This window comes from Haliotis rufescens, unplaced genomic scaffold (assembly GCF_023055435.1).
Source record: "Haliotis rufescens isolate VD_foot unplaced genomic scaffold, xgHalRufe1.0.p SCAF_13, whole genome shotgun sequence".
Taxonomy (NCBI): Eukaryota; Metazoa; Mollusca; class Gastropoda; order Lepetellida; family Haliotidae; genus Haliotis; species Haliotis rufescens.
The window spans coordinates 2,003,749-2,015,089 of NW_025963813.1; the positions used below are offsets into that span (position 1 = coordinate 2,003,749).

General features: G+C 43.9%; 2 protein-coding genes across 2 annotated transcripts; both read right to left on the bottom strand.

Annotated features, from left to right (window-relative positions):
• Positions 1–291: 291 nt before the first annotated feature.
• Positions 292–3,346, bottom strand: LOC124115500. The gene is made up of 3 exons (XM_046476512.2): positions 3,206–3,346; positions 2,306–2,329; positions 292–1,110 (listed from the first exon to the last, which is right to left on the bottom strand). Exons 1-3 carry the CDS (start codon positions 3,312–3,314, stop codon positions 446–448), a joined length of 798 nt encoding a protein of 265 aa, XP_046332468.2. The 5' UTR covers positions 3,315–3,346; the 3' UTR covers positions 292–445.
• Positions 3,347–8,851: 5,505 nt separating this feature from the next.
• LOC124115501 (putative apolipoprotein(a)-like protein 2) lies at positions 8,852–11,341 on the bottom strand. The gene is made up of 2 exons (XM_046476513.2): positions 11,190–11,341; positions 8,852–9,184 (listed from the first exon to the last, which is right to left on the bottom strand). Exons 1-2 carry the CDS (start codon positions 11,248–11,250, stop codon positions 8,898–8,900), a joined length of 348 nt encoding a protein of 115 aa, XP_046332469.2. The 5' UTR covers positions 11,251–11,341; the 3' UTR covers positions 8,852–8,897.

Here is an 11,341-nt window from a genome sequence, read left to right on the forward strand (position 1 = left end):
TTTTATTTTAAGTAAGGCGGGCTACTCCCGTATTTCAATGCCGACCCGTGAAGATCCGGATAAATTGTTTGTTTGTTTGTTTGTTGTTTAGCGCCACACTTGGCAATATTCCAGCTATATGATGTCGGTCTGTTAATGATCGAGTCTGAACCAGACAATCCAGTGATTGGCATCATGAGCATCGATCCACGCAATTGGGATACAATGACATGCATCAACCAAGTCAGTGAGCCTGACCACCCGATCAGTAGTAATAACTAGATCAATAAGTGAGACCAATAAGATAAAACCTTGGTGGGAAAATATTATTTATTGGAATCGTATGCTTTATGGACAGATATTATCGGTAATTGCTAATAAAAAGAGGGCTTGGTCCCGAACATAGTAACATTGTTATTCTATATTTACTGTGCCGATCATACATTGATATTGATAAGTGTCTTTTTCAACCAATTGATGCGAATGGGGAGTGGCAAGTTTCAAGGACCGTATTCCAAATAAGTCCACCAGGACACGAACCAACAAAGGCGTCGCCATTGTTATCGCACTGGATAAATTTATGGATATCTGGATGAGGAAAGTAGAGCTTTCCAGCTGCGGCCTGTTTAGACAAGCATGGGTTCGTTCCCATTCCAGTTCCAGTTCCAGTTCCAGTTCCAGTTCCAGTTCCAGGTCTTGTTACTGTTACTGTGCCAACGGTCGGGGGTGGCGTCACAACAACGCCTGCAGTGGTGGCGTATTCACAAGCTCGGCGGGCCTGGTTCCATATTAGCATTGACGGACATGAGAGAATTGTCGCTCCCCCATTTGGGCCACATTCAATGAACTTTGTGTTGATGTTTGGGATGGCAAAATAGACCAGCCCGGCCGCGTAATTGGCTTTGGTGCAGAAACCAGACGTGATGGTGGTAGCGGCGGGTGTGACTTGGGGGACAACAGGTGACCGACACGACGTGGTAGCCGAGTTATACGTCAACCCCGACGGACATTGGATGATGTACATCTGGCCAATGTTGTCGCACTGGAGAAACTTGGTGTTGTCGGAGGGATGTGGAAAATATACTCTTTTGTTGTTTCCCACACAGGGGTTTTGTGGTGCCACCCAGTTGTCTGAAAACGAAACAAATTCAATATACTCGCATGTATGTCGTTCGTATGCAGCCGGGGGCACGGGTGGCCCAGTCATCTAAGGCGCCGCGATTCGCTGTGCAGATTTGAATCCCTTGGGCACGCCAGAAACCTATGATTGTGGGTTCGAATCACGGTTCGCCCCGATTATGTTTCTAGGTTTGTCAGCACCATACCCGTGCTCGTGGGTTTCAGGGAAGTGGTAAACGTCTGAGACCTGCATCACTTCGGGCTTTCCTCCCACATTAAGCTGACACGCCGCGATATAACTGGAAAACTGTTAAAAGCGGCGTTAAACCAAACTCACTCACTCACTCGTATGCAGCCAGTCGACTGTAATTCGCTGTCTCCAATTTGCAGTGTCTGTGGTATCCCGTTACACAAAGCGATCTTAGCAAGACAGTATTAAAGTACGGACGTTAAGATCGTCTTAACTTTAAGATCACCTTGTTGAACTGGGCCCTGGTTGTAGGTTTCCGCGAGGGTGTGTGTGTTTGTTGTTTAACGCCGCTCTAAGCAACAGTCGAGCTATATGACGGCGGTCTGTAAATAATCGAGTCTGGACCAGACAATCCAGTGATTGACATCATCAGCATCGATCCACGCAATTGGGATACGATGACATGCATGAACCAAGTCAGCGAGCCTGACCACCCGATCCTGTTCGTTGCCTCTTACGACAAGCATAGTCGCCTTTTACGGCAAGCATAGTCGCCTTTTACGGCAAGCATAGTCGCCTTTTACTAACCGTCCACGATTTGGGCCATGATCACTGTAGGTTTTCCTCAAACACTGAACTCATTCCTGAACAGTGGCATTAAAAACTAATTGAAAATGCTATGTTCGATCAGCGTTATGTGTGTATGGTAACATGCTAAATACGAAGCAAAAAGGGTGTAGGTTTTCGATTATTCACAGACCGCCGTCATATAGCTGGAATATTGCTGAGTGCGGCGTTAAACAACAAACAAACAAACAAACCAACCCGGTGAAGGTTTAACTGGTGATTATTGCAACAATACTTATTGTATAATCAACAGCACAAAGCACTGGTCCATCAGTCATGTCAGGCTCAGTTGTATCACTCAGCGTCCCTTGCTGCCAACCCCTTCATATCGACACTGTATACATGAACTCTATAACTTGTAATAAATTTGGTTTATTTCAAAATACTCACTTGTGCATGGCGCTTGCCGTTTCACTGAAAAGAAAGACAATCAGAGACAATTAAAACAATCAAGAAAAGGGTAAATCGAAATAATAGTTAAGTGTGAAAATGTTGTGTGAACATATCACACATCTAACCCTCAGTACGAGACGTGATAATGACCCATGGTGGCCCATTAGAAATGTCAAAACATAAACGGAAATGTAAGATTTGATCGGAAATGTTCATATTACTCATTTCCTTTGTTTTTCCCATTTGCAAAGGTCGGACTGATGACCTGATCAAGAACTTAAGTATGTCTAAAATGAGTGAAAAAAAGTGATTTAAAAGAACTAACGGTTATATGTGGCAATCGTGAGCCAAGATGATTCTTCATTATTTTCATTACCTTCATTACTATTTCAGTAATGCTCATGCTCAAATATTTTTTAAAATACCCGTTAACCGAAAACCTCTAAAATCAGAATTTTGGACACATTTTAGCTTTGGACATCCTCATTTGATTACATAGTTCAACACATGCAAATGTTGACAGGAAAATTATCATCTTCAATACGAACACTTCTTATATATTTTTAAACGTTCGCACAGTTCTTTGATTATGCAGATCTAGATACCCTGGGCGAAACAAGGTTCGTTATCACAGCCCATTATCTGCTTTCGGTCCTATATTCAAGTACTCTTTAAATAGTGCATTGTTAATACTAACACGTGGATACAATTAATTGTCACCTATTTCATCTTATTTCTGACGGAAACCACTCCAGAAGAGAATTTTATTATCCGAGTTTATCATTTAGATTTTATTTTCAGATATTTTTGGAATCATGATCACACCAACGAGTATCAATAAAATTAATTACAACGAATATCAACTGCTAATGTGGAAATGGAGATTTATCTACTTACATCTCAGCTCAGCCGAGGCAGTGAAAGCCAAAAACAAGACAGCCACAATTCTCCACATGTTCTCTGGAACTGCCAATACCGACTGTGAAACAAGCAGTTGAACAAGCATCCTTTATACCCGTATTGGGTGGCGTCAGTAAACGTGGCGGCCGTTCATGATCAAACCCACGACGAGATCCGGCAAAGCGATGTTGCTAGGTGAAGCTAATATTCAGATAAAGGATGCACGGGGCTGCTGAAGTTGTAAATGGACGTCGTCGTTTAAACAGCGGAACAAATCCGAAGACCAACTACGCCTGTTTAGATTTAAGCGTAGGAGGTTTGGAGATGCTGTTTGTGTTAGTGGTTGTATTATTTGTGTTGACCGTGGTAGTGGTCTCCCGAGGTCACAAGACAGTTGTTTGGATATTGAGGGTGAAGGAGTTCCCCATGATGAATTCAGGAAATGACGATCATGGGCGCTTAAAAGTTTGGCATGCTTTATCATTTAATTGAAGGGGAGGTGAAATGGGAGTTTGGCGTCGTCTTCAAGATTATGGCACATATCTTGCGAATTGTGTGCGTATGGATGTGTATTTGTATGTGTGTATGTGTGTACGTGCGTGCGTGCGTGCGTGCGTGCGTGCGTGCGTGCGTGCATGCGTGCGTGCGTAATGACTCCGAGTCCAACCAGGGCAACAGCTATCTTTTCACGTTTTTTATGTGACGAGGCCAGGGAATCGAACCACCAACCTTCCACTGTCCGGGCAGACACCCTATCCGGGTTGGAGTTGATCTTCGGCAACCCATGCTCTTCGTCAGAGGCGATTAACGGGATCAAGCTCGCTGACTTGGTTGATGCTCATGACGTCAATCACTGGCGTTTTTACAGACCAACGTCATATATAACTGGGATGTTACTGAGTGCGGCGTTAAACAAACAAACATCATATTACATATAGTATAATGTGTTTCGGCGCTCTCTCTCTCTCTCTCTCTCTCTCTCTCTCTCTCTCTCTCTCTCTCTCTCTCTCTCACACACACACACACACACACACGCACGCACTTAGAGTAAAGTAAACCCTCAAGTGGGTGTCAACTGATCTGTGATGGTCGTACAGTGCTGCTGCAGCTTCATCAGAGCTCGTGCTGGAAGGTGTAGATGTGGACGACGTGCCACTGTCAACCCCAGTCCTTCACACTGTCGCGTGTTGTCCAAGTGTCCGAACTATCCGCGAAGAGTGTACAGCCGTTCACCAATCCCACAGCTGCATCAGCTTGTGTTAAACCTAAAGACAGAAAGCATCATCTTTGACGCAAGGGGGCTGGCTGTGTGTTAGGGAGGGTCCAGTGAGATTAGTAGGACGTTGGCGTTCATCAAGGGAGGGGGTGTCGTCTAAATTACTATATATATTTCTTCAAATAAAAAAGTGTTAAAGTTAGGGTGAGGTGAGGTGATATGGGGTTTAACGTCGCGTCCAAGATTATTGCACTTACATAGCAATGTGCATGTACGTGTGTGTGTGTGTGTGTGTGTGTGTGTGTTTGTGTGTCTGCTTGTACTAGTCCGGACTAAGGATTTATAGTGCTAGTTTAACATAAATACCCCACTCAGTTACAGTATACTGACTCCGAGCCGACCAGTCCTTGTTTTAGCCTCTTTATGCCGAGCTCCAGACAGGTTAACAACAAGTACCATCTTTTAACGTTTTTTGGTATGACGCGGCCGGGGATCGAACCCCGGACTTTCCGCTCTCCGGACGGACGCTCTACCACTAGACTACGGAGGTGGTCTATAAAATTGAACAATATTTAGGGACTTGTCACTTATTATAGGGAAGGGAGTCATGACCTGAAAACGCCAAAGGCCAAACTGTTATGACCTACTTCGTCACTACAAAGTGAACAATCGATCAAGGCAACAGGAGGTAAATACATGTAGGTGTATGTTGCACGTGGTCTAGCTTACATGCTGGATCGAACTTCTGGAGCTCCCTGAATACACTACATAATTACATTTATATATGGATGTTTTATTTTACAATGTTTCATGAAACATATTTTATTGTACATGGACTCGTGTGCTAGTGTTTACCAGTGACCTGTGATATCAACTCGGATTTCATTTTTTTCAGCCGGATTGCTGTATAAACTGGGCTTGAATGTCGATCCTACACAAGTCCGGTTAAGACGGATTCCACCGTACATAAAGTGCATAATAAACCAAGTGATACGCCCTCGTTTGATGATAATTGTTTCTGGACGCAGACTGGACGTAGATTGGACGTAGACGTTATATATACTGGATACAGACTGAGTGTAGATTAGACGCAGACCGGATATAGATTAGACTTAGACTGGACGTAGACTGGACGAAGACTTGACGTACTGGACGTAGACTGGACGTACTGGACGTAGACTGGACGTAGACTGGACGTAGACTGGATCTAGACTGGACGAACCCTGGACGTAGATTTGACGTTGACTGGACGTAAACTTGACGTAGACTGGACGTAGACTGGATGTAGACTGGATGTAGACTGGACGAAGACTGGACGTAGATTGGACGTAGATTGGATGTAGACTGGATGTAGACTGGACGTTGACTGGACGTAGACTGGATGTAGACTGGACGAAGACTTGACGTACTGGACGTAGACTGGACGAAGACTGGACGTAGACTGGACGTACTGGACGTAGACTGGACGTAGACTGGACGTAGACTGGATCTAGACTGGACGAACCCTGGAAGTAGATTTGACGTTGACTGGACGTAAACTTGACGTAGACTGGACGTAGACTGGACATAGACTGGACGTAGACTTGACGTTGACTGGACGTAGACTGGACGAAGACTGGACGAAGACTGGATGTAGACTGGACGTAGACTGGACATAGATTGGACGTAGACTGCATGTAGACTTGACGTTGACTGGATGTAGACTGGACATAGATTGGACGTAGACTGGATGTAGACTGGACGTAGACTGGATGTAGACTGGACGAACCCTGGACGTAGACTGGACGTAGACTGGACGTAGACTGGACATAGATTGGACGTAGACTGGATGTAGACTGGACGAACCCTGGACGTAGATTTGACGAAGACTGGACGAAGACTAGACGTAGACTGGACATAGATTGGACATAAACTGGACGAAGACTGGACGAAGACTGGACGAAGACTGGATGTAGACTGGATGTAGACTGGACGAAGACTGGATGTAGACTGGACGTAGACTGGACGAAGACTGGACGTAGACTGGACGTAGACTGGACGAAGACTGGACGTAGACTGGACGTAGACTGGATGTAGACTGGACGTAGACTGGATGTAGACTGGACGTAGACTGGACATAGATTGGATGTAGACTGGATGTAGACTGGACGTAGATTGGACGTAGACTGGACGTAGAGTGGACGAAGATTGGACGTAGACTGGACGTAGACTGGATGTAGACTGGACAAAGACTGGACGAAGAATGGATGTAGACTGGATGTAGACTGGACATGGATTGGACGTAGACTGGACGTAGACTGGGCGTAGACTGGATGTAGACTGGACGTAGACTGGACGAAGACTGGACATAGATTGGACGAAGACTGGATGTAGACTGGACGTACACTTGACGTAGACTGGACGTAGACTGAACATAGACTGGACGTAGACTGGACGTTGACTGGACGTAGACTGGACGTAGACTGGACGAAGACTGGACGAAGACTGGACGTAGACTGGACGAAGACTGGATGTAGACTGGACGAAGACTGGATGTAGACTGGACGTAGACTGTTCGTAGACTGGATGTAGACTGGACATAGATTGGACGTAGACTTGATGTAGACTGGACGAAGACTGGACGTAGACTGGACGTAGACTGGACGTAGACTGGATGTAGACTGGACGAACCCTGGATGTAGACTGGACGAAGACTGGACGAAGACTGGACGTAGACTGGACATAGATTGGACATAGACTGGACGAAGACTGGACGAAGACTGGACGAAGACTGGATGTAGACTGGATGTAGACTGGACGAAGACTGGAGGTAGACTGGACGTAGACTGGACGTAGACTGGATGTAGACTGGACGTAGACTGGATGTAGACTGGACGTAGACTGGACATAGATTGGATGTAGACTGGATGTAGACTGGACGTAGATTGGACGTAGACTGGACGAAGACTGGACGTAGACTGGACGTAGACTGGACGAAGATTGGACGTAGACTGGACGTAGACTGGATGTAGACTGGACGTAGACTGGACGAAGACTGGACGAAGACTGGATGTAGACTGGATGTAGACTGGACATGGATTGGACGTAGACTGGACGTAGACTGGATGTAGACTGGACGTAGACTGGACGTAGACTGGACGAAGACTGGACGAAGACTGGATGTAGACTGGATGTAGACTGGACATGGATTGGACGTAGACTGGACGTAGACTGGACGAGGACTGGACGTAGACTGGATGTAGACTGGACGTAGATTGGACGTAGACTGGACGAAGACTGGACGAAGACTCTCTGTGTGTGTGTGTGTGTGTGTGTGTGTGTGTGTGTGTGTGTGTGTGTGTGTGTGTGTGTGTGTGTGTGTGTGTGTGTGTGTGTGTGTGTGTGTGTGTGTGTGTGTGCCTGCTTGTATCATGTGTATTAGACCGGACTACAGTCGATTTTAGTGTGCTACCGAGTTACCATGTCTCAGTTAAACATGAATTCCGCTCCTCTATCCACTAGACCACGTATTTTTTATATTGTGATTTCTATGTGGAAATGCTTGATTATGTAGTGGAAATATAGGACTAAGGATACATTGAAATGAAGTTCTTTCATGGACGGGGAGTAGAGTGTCGATGCCTTGACTTACGATGATTTCGCTATCACCCATCTAAACTGGACTAGGCTCAGACCAATTGGCAGTTCTGGTCAGTTTGATTTATACCATTCAAAACCCATATTTACTGCAAACTCCAGCTGGATATTTTATATTAATGTTGCCGGAATAGCTCCCATGAAAACCCTAAGAGAAATCAGTAACGTTACTACAACATCTCGACATTGACCAGAACTATCCCCTGAACTGCGTAGCATTGTCTCCCTTTGATAATGACGTCACGTTAAACTCTTTAAAGGCAGTAACACTGTGCCAATATGTTTGTTTTGTTTGTTTGTTTGTTGTTTACGCCGCACTTAGCAACATTTCAGCTATATGACGGCGGTCTGAAATAATCGAGTCTGGACCAGACAATCCAGTGATTGATATCATGAGCATCGATCCGGACAATTGGGATACGATGACATGCATGAACCAAGTCAGCGTCCCTGACCACCCAAACCCCTTTAGTCGTCTCTGGGTTGCTGAAAACCAATTCTAACCCGGATATTCACGTGTTTAGGCCACACTGCGCATTATTACAGTTATATCAGAGCACACAAACTGAGACGACAACAATCACCAAGTGTTCTCTCCACAACATTCTGGTTCAATACCTTTACGGTTCCTCGTATAAATGTATTTTCATACCTAACACAAATCAGGCTTTGCGTTTCTTTTTTTGAAGAGTATATCTTTTTAAATATTATTATTATTATTAACAATGAAAATAGTACATCAAGGTAATATTAAATGGCAGGTGCCTCTTATGAATGGAAAACAATACTACTTTGTCACTTCAGATTTATTATCGAACAAGATTCGTTTGTGTACACTTATGTACACTTATGAATCGCGCATTGTTCCCATCCCTGCTCATAGGCTAGGTAGCACCACAGATAACCGGATGGCAGAATGTTGCCTCCAGAAGGGTCACGGCAGTAGTTGGCGGCGCCAGCGTAGCCGAGGTTTTGTGCACCGTTGGTGATGTCGAAGTAGTTGCGGAAGTAGGCGTGATTGTTCGGGGACGTGCTTGACCAGGACTGACATGTTTTTCCGCTTGCGGTTACAGATTTTGTACCACTGTAGACTGCTGTTCTCCCTTGCTTGGTGTAACAGTCAGCTGTGAAGAAAATGTCAGTATTAGAAACAGTCCTTTATACAGATATGATTCATACTTTCTTGATGCGGTGTGTCATTGATTGAAGGGGGCATTGAATTGTTTTTTCTGTTATATCAGGCTTGTCATGTTGGCTGATGGAACAATTAACAGCCTTAGGCGTTTTCAACTTTGGTAAAACCCATTGTACATATACATTGCTGGCAAACGACGATCATGGGATCCTGGCGCGCCTAAGGGACGCAACTCTGCACATCGAAAACATTGTAGTTGGCAAGGAAGTAGGACAAGTTTTAATATACTTAGTCTTGTTTGCAAAATGTTCAGAGGAAAAGTGGGTTTCTGGGTGCTTTCCCTAAATCCTTAAATCGAGCGACTTGGCAGTAATGTGATATCTTTCATACAGCAATGTGGCGAGTGAGTAAATGATTATGGTTTTACGCCGGTGTTAGCAATATTTCAGTCGTATCTAAGCAGGACACAGCAGACATGTCACCAGAGATGGGTGATATCTTTCACGAAAAGATAAGACTGTCTCACAACAAAGTATGACAAGAAAGAAAAAATATTCAGTTCAGTTTATTGTTTTTTCAAGGCCATATGACCATATATACATGTTTATCATTCAGTTATACTACATTGCACATTTCCGTTCTAATGTTAAATACAACATACATATATTTTGACATATGAAATATATTCTGAAGTATTTTACAATTGATTATCGGCATCATATCGTGGGCTCGGTTGTTTGTTTAAACTGTTCAATGAGTACGTGCATGCGTATACAGAGGCCATACAATACAAACGTGATTTTCATCTTCAACATATTTACAGTGCGAGCAGAGAGAGTCTTCATCACCTACAGTACATTCACCTTTAATACGTTTTGAACACCAAAGGTGTTATATCCACTTCAAAATTTTAACCAGTCTTTCTGTACTTTAGTACATTTATATGTTGGACATACGATTCAAACTTAAGTTCTGATTTTATGGTTGAATCAAAAATAAGTCATCTTTTATCTCTGAGACGTGAATGCCAGTTTTGTTCAGCACAATCAAGGATTCGTTGTTTCAGAACAAAGGTAAACGTTTCCTCAGTACCAACTCCCTTGGGTATCCAAACATGCCCGAAGCCATAACTTAACAGCAACTTTCTGATATGAGATGCCCAATTCAAATATTTCCTTTCACAGGTATCATATATCATTCGAAAACACTTGTGCGGATGTCAATATGTGGGCAAGGATGAAACACGTAACCAATATTTGATACAAATGACATAACAATTTGTATAGAGTGGATATCTGCCACACTCACCATATGCAACAGCACTTGGCAAGGAATAACTTGTATTTAAAACATTTACAATTTTCTATGTACAATTTCTATATTTTCCTCTTTGGGTGTATCCCTACAGCTCATTACCATTCAACAATATCGGGGCTATTTTTGTGTCAAACAGTTGAAAGGCTTAATTAACAGATATATAGTATTTACGCACAAACGTTTTGACGGTATATTGTGCTTCACTTGCCTGCTCTGCGAGGGTATAACAAGCTGTAGTCCAAATCAGCTTTGGAGTTATCATTCGACCAAGATATAGACTAAGATTCGACCAGGAGCTAACAGTCTCAAGTGGTACATTATAATATTCGATCTTTCGTATCTAGAGAGTATAATGACTCCGAGCTGACCAGTCCTTGTTTCAGCCTCTAAATGTCGAGCGCCAGACAGGGTAACAACAAGTACTATCTTTTAACGCCTTTTGGTATGTCACGGCCGGGGATCGAACCCAGGACCTTCCGCTCTCCGGACTACTATTGATCTAATTACCAGCCACTCAAATAGAGGTAAATGTATTGTTTGGAAAAAGATGTAATGAACTTTCTCACGATTATCGCTTCTCTCTCTCATTTGTAATTTACGGAAAGCTTTGAAACAATTGTACACACATATTCTATACAGACTATATATTAGTCCACAGACTTAAGAGAATCACTCACTATTGCATGCTGCCAGTGTTGAAAGAACTGCTACGATGGCGAGGAGCAGGAGACGAGCCATGTTGCTTGCTGTACAGTTGAGACCGACTGGTCCTTACAACGGCGTAGGTACGACACACGTCGTGACATACACGGACAACTGATGACGTGGG